The 17,620-nt window shown below is 41.8% G+C and overlaps 1 protein-coding gene and 1 long non-coding RNA gene across 3 annotated transcripts in view; one reads left to right on the top strand and one right to left on the bottom strand.

Annotated features, from left to right (window-relative positions):
* Window positions 1-238: 238 nt before the first annotated feature.
* Window positions 239-17,620, bottom strand: part of RGS7BP (regulator of G protein signaling 7 binding protein) — a 102,834-nt gene continuing 85,452 nt past the window's right edge. Inside the window, exons 5-6 of one of the 2 annotated variants that reach the window (XM_029942313.1) lie at window positions 15,593-15,663; window positions 239-4,250 (exon numbers count right to left, since the gene is read on the bottom strand). In XM_029942313.1, coding sequence (XP_029798173.1) covers window positions 4,159-4,250; window positions 15,593-15,663 — 163 coding nt within the window. In that variant the 3' untranslated portion in view covers window positions 239-4,158. Of the gene's footprint in view, window positions 4,251-15,588; window positions 15,664-17,620 lie in introns of those variants that run through there. The other variant, XM_029942314.1, reaches the window with a different exon arrangement.
* LOC115294433 overlaps window positions 14,616-17,620 on the top strand; it is an 11,551-nt gene continuing 8,546 nt past the window's right edge. The window contains exon 1 of the long non-coding RNA XR_003909890.1: window positions 14,616-14,923. This is a non-coding gene — a long non-coding RNA (uncharacterized LOC115294433). The remainder of the gene's footprint in view (window positions 14,924-17,620) is intronic.

Here is a 17,620-nt window from a genome sequence, read left to right as displayed (position 1 = left end):
TCCAGTTTAGTGGAGATAAACAGACAAATAAGCGATAATTTAGAAAGTGCAATGAGGAGAGAATGAAATGGGAACACACTGTTGGGAAGGTTGTAGATCACAGAAACCTCCCCTCAGTAATGGAGTTGAAGCTCTTGATACACATTAGCGATCTATACTCTTTGTTGCATATATTTCAAATTTTGTTTTCTCTTAATTTGGCTTATTGTTTTTACTGTAGAGGAGTTCTGCATTTTTAGTTGGTCAGATTCATCTATTTTTTTCTTTTTGGTTTCTTCCTTTGGTGTCATGCTTAGAAAGGCTTTTTTCCATAGTAAAATTACAGAAATATTTATCAATATTGCCAATATGTTTATGTGCTTTAACATGTAAATCTTTACTTTACCTAGAATTTATTTTGATGGAAGTTATGAGGTATAGTTCTAGTATTTTACCCAACAAATGGCCAACCAGTCATCCCAAATTAGTAATCTAACCTTTTCTCACAGATCTTTATAGTTAATTAAAATGATTTGTTATGGGCCTTGAGCATCACTGCTTTTCCTCATCCTATCTGTAGTTACCTGAAAGCTGAGCATTTTGCATTTGGTGATGTTTGAGAACACAAATAAATGATAGGCAATTTTTAGGTACATGTAGGTTGCATGGGAAATTAGTCTGGATGATATCCTTAAACTTTCAACTTTGAGACTTCCAGAATCTGAATTCCACGTGGAATATTGTTAATCTGGCCCATTGTTTGCTGTCTAAAATGAATGAGATGGTTTTATATTCTGCACATTTATTTTCCTGTCTTACTCTAAGGCTCAGCATTCAGTAGGTGGCAGTATTGCCATACAGTAAGTGTCCAACCATTCGAAGAGCACCCAGAACAAAATCATCTGGCAGGATTTTAGAATTTCCCTAAAAGCTTTCATTAGGGGAGGCATCTGGGCTGCACTACTTCTAAGTCTTCTTTGTACCCTTCAACAGTGGCACAACCAGAAGTTTGCAGTCAATCTTTTTCCAGAAGCATGCAAAACATCAGAGGACAAGGTATTTTCAAGTGATACCTTGGCCTTGTGGGCGTTTGTTCACATATCTTGTCTACAAGTGGCTTTGGGCCCTGCCACTGACTGATTTAAAGCCTAGAAATGTGGTTTTAAACAATATGATTGTGGTGGGATTCAGGTGATTTTTATTTTCTTTATACTTGGTATGTTTCAGATTTCCCACAAAGAATAATATTGCCTCTGTACTCTGAAAACACACACACACACACACACACACACACCCCAACAACAACAATGATGAATCAATACAGTATATTAAAATTATGGTGGTAAAATGGGTGAGTACATGCCAGAAAAAGTTGACATCCTTTTCTGTTTTCAGCATGTGAGTACCCATGCAACAGAATGGGTTCAGTGTTCTCTCCTTACCCCTAGAGATCAGGTCAGTGTTATTGCTAATCTGAAAGTGAATTACTAGCCGGAAGCCGAGACAGTAGACCTCTATCTCATGGACTACACCTGAGAAAGTCCTTTGGCAGGTGAGAGGAGAGTGGGGTCAGCTCCTAAAGAGATTCATTAGCATATCGAATGGGAAATGGTGAGCTGTCTATTGCCACTATGAGCCACTGTAGGTCATCACGACTTGGAGCACTAAATTTAATTTTAGGACCTGCTAGTGAAAGAGGATCTATAAATCTTGGAGTGTGTCCACAGGAACTACAAAACCAATCAAAGTCTGGGAAACAGGCACTATGAATAAAAGATAAGGTGGCTGAATTTATTTACCTTAGATATCGAAAGCCTACCTAGGGAATTAGACAAATTCCCATCTCCATGAATAGCTACTATAGTCCTCCCAGACCTGGAGGTGAGACCTGAATTTATTAACAGTCTTCAGTTGTACAAAGAACAATGGCACGGAAGGTTAAGTGTTCGTTTCATACCGAGACTAAGGCGAGAGTGAGCACAAATTAACCAAGCAGAGTGATTTAGGTCAAGCATTTAGAGGAATGTGCTGAACACGATTGTGGGTTTATCAGTTGATAATTTTGCATGAATTAGTAGGAACTAGATTGAAGCTAAGGGTTCAATATAGTGGAAAGGTGGGCAAGGGCTGATATGTGAGCTGTGAGCATGCCCAGTTGGGCTATTTTATAACTTCTAAAACAATGGACCTTAAGGGTCCATTAATTAATGGACCAATTAACCAATGAACCATATTCAAAAAAGATATTAAGTTTTAGTCAAACATGATTTATGTAATCAGGGTTTACAGACCAGATAAATCTAGGAGTAGTTACCAGCTTTCCAAGGGGGTATTCATTCTAAGAGTCTTTAAGTAGCATAATCTAATCACTGTTTTACAAATATTTGATTTGGAAGGTTGTAGTTTTCTCATATAACCTTCAAGAATACCTTTTTATACGGAGTCAGGCATACTGACAACCATGCATTCATTATCAGGTCATTGGCACACTACTCTGAATTCCAAGAGTAAGGCCCCAAACCAGCTGGTCTGATCTAAATAGAGACCTGCATAGCCTTTTGAGATCTCTTCCAACCCTTTAATCCATTTGCTTTCAATCACAAACGGTAGAAGACAATTCCAAGTATAATTTTCACATTGGATATTAGGTCAAACCATGTGAAATTGTCATTTTTATAGGTCAAAACAGTCAAATACCAGCAATTTCATATGGTTCAACCTAATACAATAATTAGTCCACTAGTTCATATATACCTGTCTTCACTAAAACTAATTTTGTTGTTAGGTCAAAAAATTGAGGGACCTATAAATGCCTGTGCACATTAGTACTGAGAAAATATAGGGTTGGGATTAAAGATGCATCTTGGATAAATCACTTATAGGCATTTAGCCCATCCTTTTATTGTACTAGACACTGGTGCCTCTTGTCCAACTTCAGGGTCATTTAGATTTTGGAAAGCAAGAAAAAAAAGTCCAAAGGCCTGATCTCTCAACCCAGGGGAAATTCTGTTTGGGAAACAGGCCAAGGACGAACAGGGGAAAATATAACAAAATTTGTACCATGTTACAAGTTTAGTGAGGAAGGTCATAAAAAAGCTGTGAGCAGAAAAACAAAGCGTGTGGCTTCCTCCTTTCTAAAATATAGTATTGCTTAATGTGTCCTGCTTTCAAGATTCTAAGCATAAGACAAGACACCAAGTACACATTGGAAAAGTCATATCTGCATAGTCATCTAAAATGAGACAAGCTTAGCTTAACTAAAAAGATTTTATTAACAGAAAATGTTAAATATTTTTACGATCTGAGCTAATTCCAGCATGCCCTATAAGATTTAACACTATGCTGCTGTGCAGACATCATGCTTCAGATTTCAATTAGAACAAAATGTGATAATATTCAATTTTACATTTGAGGGTAATTGTATATGTTACTACACCATTTTCTAACTGGATTACTTCATTCTCCAAGAAGCTGAAAAAGACACCATTGGATCAAAAGAAAATTAGTTGCCCATATGCATTGTACGAAGGTATTAGGATTATTGTATATTTACAAAATTTAAATACTTTTCATATATGGTTTTTGTTGCATTATAAATTAAGATGTTTTATGTAGAAGCTCTTGGATTCCGACAGAATGGAAGACTAAATATGAATGAGCACAGACAAAGAATGTGAGGTGGTATATGTTTGATTATAATATTATTTCTAATAATACTGATAAATTGGGTTTTTGAACACAGTTTTGCAGTTTTAGAGAGATTTCTATGTTTAAAGACTTTCATATGATAAATTGTTAACATGAGATCAGCAAGAGCTTAAGATATACTATTATACATGAAATAATTTTTCTCTGTATAATACATTTAAAAAAACCTTTAAATAATTTAAAAACCATAATTCTTGCATCTGTCATGGTATGGTTTGGAGCAGACATGCACAATGTCAGCTTTAAAAATCCTTTTAAAAACAGCCTGCTTTTTGAATCGTTTCCCCGCCTTGACAGCAGCTGCTTTCACACGTAAAATCATTTAAAAGGGTAGAGGGAGGCGAATAAAAGTAATAAGGAAGCATAGAAAACATGGTCAAAAACCAATGATTGTGGTTCAGCTGTCTGGAGGTCCTCAGGTTCTGTGATATTTTCAGGTCTTCGCCATGGTGGGTTTCCAGGAGGAGGTGCCTAGCTTGAGACAAGACAACACAGCCCAAAGAACCTTCTCTTCCGTCTTCTAACCAGGGGGTAGGGAGTTAGATTTAGAAGGCTGCTGTCATCTGTGATGGGACAGAATGTACATATGAGTGAATTACAAACAAAATAACCTGGATTTTTCTGAATCGGCTTTAAAAATCCACCATCTTTTGAATCAAGGTTTCTTGACGTCAGCACTGTTGGCATTTGGGACAAGATAATTCTTTGTTGTCGGGGCTGTCGTGAGCCCTGGGGGATGTTTAGCAGCATCCCTGGCCTCTCCCTACTCACTGGATGCCAGTAACACTGTTCCATCAGTTGTGACAACCAAAAATGTCCTGTGATAGGGCCAAATGTTTTTTTTGGGGGGGGGTGGTAGGGAGCTCAGAGCCTACTGTTGAGAACCACTGCTTAGAATTAAATGTAAACTATTGAAGGCATTCTTTGAGTTGGGAGAAGCATAGCTTTTTAGAAAGAGCCCATAATTTGGAGTAAGGTTGGCCTCCTTTCTAAACCTGCCTCTACTGTTTACTAGCTCTGTGACTTTGAACATGTAACTTGAAGCTTTCCCATATTCAAAATAGGATTTAATAATACTTTCCTAAAGTGAAGATTAAATGAAATAATCTATGAAAGACATGAAGCTTGGGAGAGGTCCTAGCACAGAGGAAGCACTTGGTAAATTCAGCTCTTATTTACTATTTTCCTTTACATAGGACCATTGTCTTGACTGTAATCACCTACTTTTTGCCTCAGGAAGAAGTCTCAACTATTCCTTGTTGAGTCTTTGTCTAGCGATTTCTATAGATTTCTGTATACAAGGGCATTCTGAGAAGATTGCCAGCTGCTGAATTTATAAGTCTTGGGCTGAAATTTTTAGCATGATGACAAGTAGATGAAGAAATAAACCAGTAAGCCAAATTCAGTTTAGTGAGCAGGGTAAAGAAGGAGTCCAGTCCAAAAGAGAGGGTAGGGAGAAATAGCCTGTTGGAGCAGAACTGGCAGTCTGGTCCCAGAGGCTGGAGAAGGACCATGAGGAAAGGATCTGGGAACTGCCAATGTGGGCAGCACTAAGACCTGGTCAGAATGGAGCTAGGGGCCACAAGATGGTTGGTTGGCTCTGGTAACCGTTATGTATCTAAGCTTTGCCAGGACTAGCTGCACTGCCCTCCCAGAGCAGAGCTAAGGGGCTCTCTCCTTCCCCCTCCTACTCTGGGATACTGGACCTTGGGAAGGAACCCAGAATCAGGGGTTAGATGAAGAGATGGGTAAGGTGAAAAATGTGTCCTACTTCAATAAAACTAGTTTGTAGATGAGGGTTGCTTTTCTTGATTACAGAGCCTAGACGCTCAGGAAATTGTCCGGAACAAAATCAAGTTCTGGCTTTCCAGTCCTCTCACATAAACTGTGGCATCCAAGTGTCTGGGCTTATCCTCCGTTTCTTCAAAGGCTGTCATGTGTCACGCTTATTTGTAAATTAGCATCACCCACCAAGCTGACAGTGTTCCTTGGAATGGTGCACTATGCTATACATTTAGATAGAACCAGAGTGGCAAGTCACAGCCAGGGAAGAAAGCAGGTGCCCCAGCCGAGCACATCAAATTAGTCAACAGTGTACTCTCTCAGTCTCCACAGATTAATATTCTCTCTTACGATTCATATTCTGCTAATGTGGAGAAAATAGGACTCTCTTTGTCCTTTCCATAGTGAAGAGCAATTTGTTATATTGTGGATGTCAACATTTTGAGACTAAAAATAGGACATCTCTCTTTTATAGTTAAACTTGCCCCAAATAGTTAAGACACTGAAAGCAATGTCAAATACTATATGTAAGCCTGATTTCTCAGGAGAATCTCTCAAAGATGAATCATGTTCTATTTAGAACAGAAAGAAACAAACTCACTTTCTCATCAGTTTTAGGACTCTTATGTCTTTAACCACCAAATGATTGATAAACAACCTACTTGGATAAGGCAAAGGTACAGCAGACTCTGAAGAATAAAGAATTTTATCTTTTGATACTGACTGTACTTCCTGAAATGCAAGTTCACCAGGAATTCAGCATTTCCTTGAACAGAATCACCAAAACTATGAAGATATTAATAGGGAATAAAAAACTCTCCTTATTTCTATTTAAGACTTGGAAGATCTATTTCCTGAATACCCATATATCCTTCCCTTTCTCCAAACACTTAAGACATTTGCATAGTGACCTAATGGGTATTTATATCTTATCAAATGCTGTATGGATGCGTATTGTTCCCAGTACATGAGGAAATGGCTACTGCATGTTGTATTTATGAAGAAACTGTACATGTGTATGTTGTGGTGGCAGGTTTGCTCCCATGTCCTCTTTTTTAACTTTTTTTAACATTATTCATTTTTGAGGATAGATAGAGACTGAGTATGAGCAGGAGAGGGGCAGAGAATGAGGGAGACGCAGAATCCGAAGCAGGCTCCAGGCTCTGAACTATCAGCATAGAACCTGGAGCGGCGGGGCCCAAACCCACGAACCATGAGATCATGACCTGAGCCGAAGTCAGATGCTTAACTGACTGAGCCACCAGGCACCCTCCACATTCTCTTTTTTATGTATTAAAAGCATACAGGTATTGTATGCAGGTATTATGAGATTTATATATATCAAGACTGACTTTTATGCATTCATTACAGCAAATAAAAAAAACCTCTTACGCTATTGAAATTCTCCACATTCAGCCTTCTTTTCATATCTCTCTATGGATAGATAGATATGCACACATACACATACTTGTGAGTGCCCTATACACGTGTGCACACACAGAGCACTCATAAGTGAATAGGAAGCGTTAGAATTGATGAGAAAGTGCTCAGATGTTAAGCAAAGGACAGGCTACCTATTAAGGATGACTGCTCGTTTGAGGCATCTTTGTTGAGCATTTGTGATGCCTTTGCCTAGCCCAGAGCTTGTCTGATCATCACCTAGGGCTGAAGTGACACAAAAGCTCAAAACTCTTGGCAGAAATTCAGAGCAGCTTTATACACCCTGGGAAGCTGACACTGGCAGTAAATGCTGAAATTCACCAGCAGTATGTCTGCCTGGAATGGTTTGGAGTGAATTCAACTCCAAGGAAAGATGTCTTTCCACATTGATTGAAATCCTGTCTCTGAAATTATGGGCTGCCAAAAGAATGTGAAGAAAATGGAATATTTCCCCATCTGTGCTAAACTTTCTGGGTGAACCCACCTGACCTTGCTGGGAAACCTTTGATTTTTATTGTGAACGTTTCAGACTTTTATAGCATCTTTTCTCCAAAGTGCATGCTCTGAGAGAGCTGTAACCAAGGACAGTTTTAGATGTGAAAATGAAACGTGGAAAAAGAAAAAGGGAGGGAGTCAAGCAGAGGAGAAAGTGAAAGAAAAGGAGAATAGGTAATTCAGCCATCAGCAAGTTAAAATCTTAGTCATACAAAGCTTAATTCCTGGATACTACTAAAGCCAGGGACACTGGAGCCTCCTATAGCACAATGATACTATTTCTCTACTGCTCAAATTTCTTTTGCTAATAATTGATTGCTTTTACAGATGATATGTTAATAAACAGAAGACATAAAATAAGAAGTTGTCAAATAATCAACTGAGCATTTGAGTTTAATCTTTATTTTTTAATGCTTATTCATTTTTGAGAGACAGAGAGAGACAGAGATGAGTAGGGGAGGTGCAGAGAGAAAGGGAGACACAGAATTAGAAGCAGGCTCCAGACTCTGAGCTGTCAGCCAGAGTGCAACACAGGCTTGAACTCACGAACCATGAGATTGTGACCTGAGCCGAAGTCAGTCGCTCAACCAACTGAGCCCCTGAGGCTCAGTTTAAGTTTAAAGCTATGTTCTCAGAATCAAGATAAGTGCTCATAATGTAACTGTAGTTGCAAATTTCTACTCTAGAAGAAAAAAAGAACTTTGGCGAACTCAGTGGTTCTCAAACTTTAGCTGTATTAACAACATCTGAGGGTGTGATTTCTGCCCTCACCTCTAGTGCTTCTGAATCAGTAGGTCTGGGGTGGGGCCAGAGAATTCTGATTGCTTACAAGTCCCCAGACATATTGAAGTTGCTGGTCCTGAGGCCACCCTTTGAGAAGCCCTGCATTAATCAAAGGTCTGCTAAGTGCAGGCTCCATGTTGGGTGCTGAGGGTTATACCTGATGGGTCCTAATAGAAAGGTGGTTCTTGGTCTCAAGGATGTTTGCTTGAGTAACTATGAAGCTTTATTAGAAATACTATAAGAGAGATACAAATACAATGCTTTGAGAACTCTTATGGGTGGACTTACTCCCAAGTGGAGGAGAAGGAAGAATTAATTGTGGGAAATCATAGAGGTCTTGATGTTCTTGCTGGGCCACAAGAGATGATGAGGAGAACTTATACATTTGGTGAAGGGGGATATGGGCTTTCTGGATGGACAAAATGGTGTGAACAAAGTCATAGAGGTCAAAGGCAACTTGAATTTTGTTCCAATTAAACAATCCAGTCTGGAATGAAGGGTGTATTAAGGAGGGAATAGTACAAAACAGAAATACACAGAATTCCTTAAATATGGCCATACCTCCTCTTGCCTCTCTTTACACATACCATTTCCTTTTCCAGAAAAGGCTGCCCTTCTTAGACAAATGCCAATCCCTCTTTCAAGATTAGCTTACAACTTTCTTTGACTGATTTCATAATGTTCTTCTGGTTTTCTTTTTAGTCCCGTCTGTAAATTACAGTTCTTTCCCCTCAAAACTTAAATTTTGGTATGCCAGTGCTCTTCTGTGTACGTACTCTGTGGGTGCTCTCCCCCAATCCTAAGGCTTCAATTCCATCATGCTTGTGGTTCAGGATGCACTTCCATTCTCCCAGCTCACATGTCTTGCCTCAGCTTAAGACCGCTACACCTACTGTTCACCACTGAGCATTGCTTTGGGAGTTCCTCCATCTCCAAAACTTAAATCATCCTCTGTCTCTACTGCTCCTCCTCTGTTCTTTCTGAGTTACTGAATAGACATACCATTCACCTTGCTTTTCAAGTCTCAACCTGGGTTTCATCTTTGGTTCTGCCTTCTCTCTTGTGCATGAGTTGTTCACATCCTCTTCTCCAACCCTCTGGCCTTAGGTCAGATCTTAAGCATCTCTCACCTGGATTACTGCAACTGTCTCCTAACTGAATCCCTCCAATGGCTTCAGGATATAATCCAAACCCCCAGTCCTCCACTTTTTTTTTTAAAGAGGAGTGCGCGCGTGCGCGAGCAAGCAGGGGCGGGGAGGGGCAGAGGGAATCTCAAGCCGCCTCCGAACCCAGTGAAGAGCTCCACCTCACAAACTGTGAGATCACAACCCAAGCAGAAATCAAGAGTTCGATGCTGAATCTACTGAGCCACCCACCAAGGCGCCCAAATCCAAACCTTTTAACATAGATTAAAGGGGCCTTAATGATATAGACCCATCGACCTCTCTAGTCTTTTATGTCTCTTTTCTAACCACTTTACCAACTAATGAAGTGCTTATAGCTCATCAAAATGCCCTGCTTTTTTATCTCCTCATTTACCTTCATATATCTAGAATCTTCTGCCTAGACTTTTTTTTTCAGTTTTTTTTTTTTTTAATTTTTCCACCTCTTTCTTTGGTTAACTCTGATTCATCCTCAGGAATCTCAGCTCACTTTCCAAAAAGCAATTTTCAATACCAACAACTCTCTCCCCAACCTTGCTCCCTAGACCCTTACAACTCAAATGTGGCTGGATGAGAGTCCAATATGTCTTTGTAGTGACCTGCAGCTATTATGGCACTATTGCATTCTAAGTATTTGTTTCTTTGTCTCGCCAATAGTGTGTGTGTGTGTGTGTGTGTGTGTGTGTGTGTGTGTGTGTGAGTGAGAGAGAGAGAGAGAGAGAGAGAGAGAGAGAGAGAGAGTTAGCTGTTTTTAGAATTCACATGCCCTACCCCCAAAACATTATCCCAATCACTATAAAGGGAAGCATGTCATTTGGGAAGCGTCTTCTCAGGTAATTCTCATCCAATCTGTTCTGTTGAGATAGAGAGCCTCAAGGGGGAGAGAGATATCCCCACCACCTGACACAGAACTTGGCACATTATAGGTTACTGTCACATGTTAGGTGATAGTGGGGACACCAGATGTTAGGGAAAGAAGTCTGTTCTTCCTTTAGTAGACGTTTGTAAGCAGGGGCTCAACACAGAGTAATGCATTAAGAAACTGGTGTGTGAATTAACAGGAGGAGAGAGGGGAAGTACATACGTCATACTGAATCCTGGATGAAAGACTGCAGAGATTACAAAGGATATGGGGCTGCTGGAGTAAAAACTACCCAGAATAACATTTAGAAACCAGATTGAAGCACACAAGGTCTTTATATGAGGCCCTGGCAAAAGGACCTAAAAGATCATCCCTAGGCTAGCAGGTGGCATAACTGCCCAGTGCTCTTCAGTTAGATATCAAACCCTTCTGCCTACATGGCTAAGGTAGATATTGGGCGTTGGAGTGGATTGAGAGTATGAGTCTGAGGGAACTGTTCCTAGACCCAGTTTAGTCTGGAGTAGCACTGTCTCCAGGAGGAGTCCCATTCTGGAGCATATTCAATTCCCAACTGATAGATGGATTCTCGTGCATGGTCTCAACAACTACATTCTGGGCAAGAGTGAATGTACAGTCACGCCCCACAGCATTCGTTAAGTCAGAATTCTGGAAAAGGTGAAACTGTCTTTCAGGCTTAATTTATTTCTGCCACCTTGTTTTGTTTGATTACAACATGCATTTAGAAGATGCTTGTCCTTCACTTCCCAATCTCCTTTTAGCCTTTGTCAGTAACCTTGCAGGCTCCCCACAGGTGGTTCCATTTGTAATCCATTTGACACAGCAAGACTATCATAATTAATGAAGCTCCCTACAGCACTGCCAGTGACCCAGAATGTAGGACAGGAGAGGCGCTGAAGCAGTGGCAAGAACAGTGGGCTGAGAGCCAGGAGACCTGACCGTGGTCAGGAGCCTGCTGTGGAGCTGCGGCAGAAAGAGGACAGCTCACTTTTCTTTTGTGCATCTCTTTGTCTCCAGCCTTAAACGAGAAGGATTAGAAAGAAAAGGCACTGTCTAAGTGGGAGCATAATCGCTACCCATTAAAATTCTTGCTCTTGGCCACCTTCCTTTATTGGCCACTGAAAATCAATTTAAAATAAACTGATTATTGAGTCAAGTTTTGATTGTGGAAGGAAAGGGGGAGTTACGTTTGAACCTCTAGATGCTGAGATAAACATGGACGTTCCTGAGTTGAGAACCAGCGTGCAGCCTGGAGAACCAGGGTGTCTGAGCACCTCTGACTTAGACTCCCCCAGCACCTGCCTGGCAGGATTTTCACTTGGTCAGGGCTGAGAGAGGGAAAAACAGAACGTGTAGTGGTATCTTTTCCCTTTTTTCTCTCTGCTTCAGACCCACATGTAAATGGAATAACAAGAAGAAGGAAAGCAAGAGCCAGAGAGAAAACAGATGGCTTTCTATAATGGTTTTCATCCAGTTACAAAGATGTTTTGACAATAAGGTCCTAGAAAAAAAGAACTGGAATACGTTTCTCCACATTTTACCCCTCACCATTTCTTGCACACACTAACCTAGACCTGTATAATAAACTGATTGGCTGCAAAAGAATTCCAGGATGGTCTTGGGGAAGCTCCTATGGTCTATGTTGGTTTATGGAGTCAGAGGAGTCAGGCCGATTTGTTCATTAAAATGGTGCCATATGCATCTGCAAAAAAAATGTTCCCAGAGGGACCCAGGAGACCAGCTCTCCTTCCCCCAGGCCTCCTCACACCCTCTGATTCAGACTCACAACGGCCTCTCTCCACTCGTCCTTCCGCGCCTCGTGACGTCATGCTGTGCGTACTCATGAAACACGGAAAGAACGTGGCATCACATGCTGAGGGTCCCATTTCTCCCCCAAGTGAAGAATCCTGAAGTTATCTGAATTCAAGCCTTTACCTCAATTTTGTTTTAATTTTCAAAATCCTATTGTATCATTCTGTCCTGAACGGGTCCTTGAATCTCCCAGCTTTTTTATTTCCTGCTCCAAACAGATTTAAAGTTTAAATCCTGAATATAATTTATTTGGACTATGCCCTTTTCACTCATGCTTTTATTCACGTTATCAATCATTTATTATTAGATTTTAAAAATATATTTAAAATTCTACTTTTTTCTGCTTATAAAAGTAATACAAACTTATACAAAATATTTATACTTTTTATGATTATAAAAATGTCCTAGGTAAATAAAATGAAAGCTTTGTTTTTCCATTAATGCACGTTTCAGAAACTATTGGAGGCATTTTTATGAAATGTAGAGGGAATGTTTTGAGTGGTTTGATCTAAAAAAGAGGCTACATGGCATATGTGAAATTCTGAGGCCCCTGGTAGTCATCCCCCTGGGCAGCTGATTGTGAGACACAGGGAGAGGCCTCCGTGCTGCTGATGAGGAGAATTTGCCAAACATATAAAGAAACCGAGAATAGCTTCAGACATGAGCTCCAACTCCAAAGCCACAGGGACCGAAATTCTGTACCGCAGGCCCACGATCAATGAGTGGCCGCAGGGGCTGTTCTCTTTGATGATGACATGGCATTCTCCTGAGCTAGGCTGGGTGGACAGCTGGGAAAGAATAACAATACCAACAACAACAATAATAATAAAGCACCTGTCCAGCATCTGTTCTCAGAAAGGTCTGTAGCAGACATTTCGATATGCGGTGCTGCATTTAAACCTTATGACAACTCTCTGAAGTACGTAATGCATGCTCTCATTTCCTTTCCAGGGCTGAGGAAAATGAAATCACTGGAAGTTAACATGCTTGTTCCAGGGCACAGAGTTGGTACGTGGGCAGGGCCAGCATTCGAACCCAAGCATTGCATTAATCCGAAGTCCCTGGTCCCAACCACCATGTGGGTTTCTAGCAACAACCTTCCATGCTGTGGATGGAGGGCTGTCTCGTCACCAGACCGTGTCTGTCACCAGGCCCTGTCTGTAAAGGCCACTTTTAGGCAAATAGGCTTGAGTGATGGCATGCAGAAAGGGCCCACAGCGACCACCTGTTCGAATACAGGTCCAGCTATCAGGTGGCCCACCTCAAAATAGCCATAGACCCAAAATGACCAGCAGACTACTTCAACCAGGAACAATTACCAAAAAAGGGAACATCCCGTATGTCTCCATTCCTCCTCATCTTCCCCCTTTAAAAAAAACAGCCCCCTCCCACCGCCTGATTGCAGACACGTCCTTGCGGTGTAAACCGTTCACCCTCTGGTGAATCCCCTTCACCTCCCATGCCACTGGCTTCCACCTGATCATTGACCCCACCTTTTGGGGCCCTTATCTGATCTGACAGACACCCCATTTAGACACCACGATGTCTGCTTCCTGAATCCACCACTGCCGGGTCTCAACAACACTACCCCTGTGGCTCAAGTCCATTAGTCTGATCCCAGGCCCTTCAGGGGGGCTTTGAATTAATTGATGCTCCGAGCCCCTGTCTTTCATTTCCTGACACCCTGCTTCCATTCCGTGTAGCTCAGGCCACACTACTTGTCGGCCTCTTCATCTGGTGTTCCCACTCCCACCTCTCCACCTTATGCCATGCTGCTCCCCAAGCCAGCAGGCTCCCAGCTCTGCTGCCAAATCCTCTCAGAGGCAAGTAGCACCCTGTCCTCCCTCCTTCCAGGCTTTGATCAGTGGCAACCACAGGAGTTTCTTTCCTACTCCAGAAACCCTTTCCCCACCCGCAGGGTAGCTGTCTTCCGGAAGCTGGTGCTTCACTTAAGGCTGCTCTGGCCACAGAGGGGAACATGCTCTTTAAAGTCCTTGTATGCATCTTCAGACTCTGGGGCTGCAAGGTAGGCACAGATCGAACAAACATTTACCATGTGTGCCAGGGGTTTTCCTACCAGGTGCCAGGCATCACTCTAGGTACAGAATATACAATAGTAGTTGACAAAATCTTATAGAGGTGGTTCCTCTATGGAAGTTGCACTCTAGTGAAACTACCTTTCCATTTCTGTGTTAAGGTGTTTATTCCCCTAGCGCTGGAGACAGGCTGCCTGGGACCACATCTCAACCTTTCTATTTACAGTCTTTGTGACCTTAGCAGAGTTAGCTAACCTCTCTTTGCCTCAGTTTCCTGAAAACTGGGAAACACGAATAGTTTTTTCCCTGAAGGGTGCTAGTAGAATTAAATAAGTTAATACAGTTAATACATGTAAAGTATTTAGGATAGTGGTTGTGATATTGTGATTTATAATAAGAAATATATAGTTGGTCTTCTGCCTCATTCCTGGCACAGAGCTCTTAAAATCCTTGGAATCTCATAAGTGATGACAGCATAAAGGGGTCTGTTGTTATATTAATGAGGTTACTAAGGATGGGTGCTGGTTGGTAGGAAAATAACTGATTAGAAGGTTGGAACTTTCAGTCCCACTACCAACCTCCAGGGAAGGGACGGAACTGAAGACTGAGTTCAATCACCAACGGCCGATGATTTAATCAACCATGCTTACGTAGTGAAGCCTCCATAAAAATCAACAAGGGACAGGTTCAGGGAGCTTCCAGGTTGGTGAACATGTGGAGATCTGAGGAGCCTGGTACAGCCGAGGACAGATGGGGTCACCCTGTCCTTTTTCCACACTCTGTGCTGGGCGTCTGGCACCTGGCTGTTCCTGAGTTACGTCCGTTTATAATAAACTTGTGATCTAGTAAGTAAATGTTTCTCTGAGTTCTGTGAACCAGTCTAGCAGATTGAACTCATGGAGGGGGACATTGGAACTTCTAACCTGTACATCTCAGGTGGTAGGGGAGTGCAGTCACGTAGCCCTGGACTTGGGGGAGCTGGTGCTTTCTTCCTGTCATGTCAGAATTCAGATGAATTGCAGGACACGGCGCTGCTGTTCACAAACTGCTTGGTGGTGTGGAAAACCACCCGCACGCTTTGGAATTGGTGGCACACTGTGACGTCTCCATATATGTTATTGTTACTTCTTTTAGACAGCTAAACATCTATATGGCAGAGAGCTTCCTTTGGAAACTTCTCAAGTGTTCTCCTCTAGGCCATACACTTCTTACAGGCAAGGGCCAAGTTTCCAATTCTTTTGTGTTTGCTGCACCTGGTACAGTGCTTTCCACAGCAAGTCAATGAATATATGCTCTTGACTGGCAAGGCCAGTAGAGGAGGCCTCTGAGGGTCAGAGTACAACCGTGTTTGCCTGAAGGACTCCATTTTCATTATCATATCTTTTTGAAGACAAAGGAGTGTCCATCCAATGCCTTCTATTGTTTGTGTAGAACAAATATAATTTCTCAAGAAACAATTCCCAAGTTTATCGAGTTAACATTCTCTGCCTCAAAGAGAAATGACAAGAGCTTACCTTGATTTTTCAATGGTAAAGGCATAGTTTCCCTGAGTTTGCTTAAAAGGTTTTTCATTTCTCGCATGTCTCTGTAAAAGTGATAAAAAGAAAAAATAATCAGCTCTAAATTTTTGAAATGCAACCCCAGTCTGTTCCATGAGACAACTGAGAGAGAGTCTGTGCTTAATTGTACAAGCTCTCGTTTCCAGTGGGCAAATATTGAATTTATTTTGTTTTTATAAGAAAAAATATCTGAGACTGAAGGCTCTGGAAGGAACGAGATTACTCTAACATTTCCACGGGGCATTCTGCTGTGGGAGCCCTCATCTTGCCTTCAAAGTGGGACTAGACTCTTCTTTGATAATGAGGACAGCATTGCTGCTGTATAAGAGGGAGGTCAAGGTCATGCAACTGGAGTAACTGGGGTACTCTGGGCAACACTGAGGCTGGGTGACGGTGCTCTCAGGCTTTCTGGAAAGAGGGCCGTTGTGGCTGTACAGGTTCACTTGCTAGTGTCTCATTACTGTGATTGAAATTCGGTGTAACACAGGTCTTAGGGATTTAGAAGACAATATTTATTAAATTGGCTTGGAATTATGGGAGACTGACAAGTTGTAAAATCTTCAGAGAAGAGCTCTTTACAATGGTGGCAGATGGCAGGTTTTGGGGTGGGGAGGCTGAGAGAGAGAGAGAAGAGGAGGCAGGGAGACAGAAGCACCTGGGACAGATGGACCTTGCTCTAGGCGCTGGCATGTAGGTAAGCGACTGCATACCTCTACCATCTCCCTTCTCTCATCTCAGAGTCCATATGGTCCTAAAACCACCAGACAGTGGTGCAGGAAGCCATCTCAGGGGGCTTCTGGTCCAGGGTATGGGTAAAGTGGACTTTTCAAGTCTGCAGGACAGTAATTCCCCACATTTCAGGTGGTCATCCACTGGAGATAGTTCTTGAAAGCACAGGACATAGTGGTAGATTTCATTTACAAGAGCAGAAATTAGATACATCTTTTAGTTAACTCCAGAATAGGCAAGAAATAGATGGTACTAGGGATTTAAGGAAGTGTTTTTTAAAAATTTTTAAACATTAATTTTGAGACACAGAGACTGATACAGCATGAGCAGGGGAGGGGCAGAGAGAAAGGGAGACACAGAATCTGAAGCAGGCTCCAGACTCCAAGCTGTCAGCACAGAGCCTGACATGGGACTCGAACCCACGAACCATGAGATCATGACCTGAGCTGAAGTCAGATGCTTAACCGACTGGTCCACCTAGATGGCCCTTAAGGAACGTTTTTTTGAGAGGGTAACCCTAAAGTTGAGGAAATTCTATCTACTAACTTATTTTTCTTCTGCTATATGAAGAAAAAGAACCACTATTTAATTTTACGTATGAAATCCCTCAGTTCTTTTCTTTTTCTTTTTTTAAATTTTTTAAGTAGGCTCCACATCCAACATGGGGCTTGATCTCAATTGTGAGATTAAGAGTTATATGTTCTACTGACTGAGCCAACCAGGCACCCCTGCCTCTCAGTTCATTTCTGAAACACAACTATTCTCTGGAGTACGGTTGAAGGACCACTTGTCCTATGAGAGGCCCTAGACTGTATAGTATCTCTCCTTAAATACTGACTCTTAGGTAAAAAGGAACTCTTTTTCAGGAATAGCTGATTGGAAAAGGAGAGGAAAGCAGACTTGTGGATCAGGTGTAGAAATGACACTTTTAAAAGCATTTAGAATTCTTTTCCATAGGTATGAGGATATGTCTGGGGTCAGTGATGCTGATAAACTGCAAAGGATATTTCTAGAGAGAAAAGATGAAAGTGGGGGAGGGGGAGAATGGAAGGCAGGGCCCTACATCCAGAAGTGCAAGGGGCGCATTCTGATTTTCTGTAAAATTCTCAAGGGAAGGTGGAACAGGAGGTGGGGAGGCACAGGGTGGGAATGGGCCAGGAATAAAGTATGTAAGACTCAGGCCAAGTCCCTTTGGAAAGCACCAGTTCTCAGTCCTGGTGCTGCACTGGAGAATCACTATATGCGGAGACTGTA

The sequence above is a fragment of the Suricata suricatta genome, chromosome 6 (genome assembly GCF_006229205.1).
Source record: "Suricata suricatta isolate VVHF042 chromosome 6, meerkat_22Aug2017_6uvM2_HiC, whole genome shotgun sequence".
Lineage (NCBI taxonomy): Eukaryota > Metazoa > Chordata > Mammalia > Carnivora > Herpestidae > Suricata > Suricata suricatta.
This window is presented reverse-complemented; position numbering and strand designations above follow the sequence as displayed.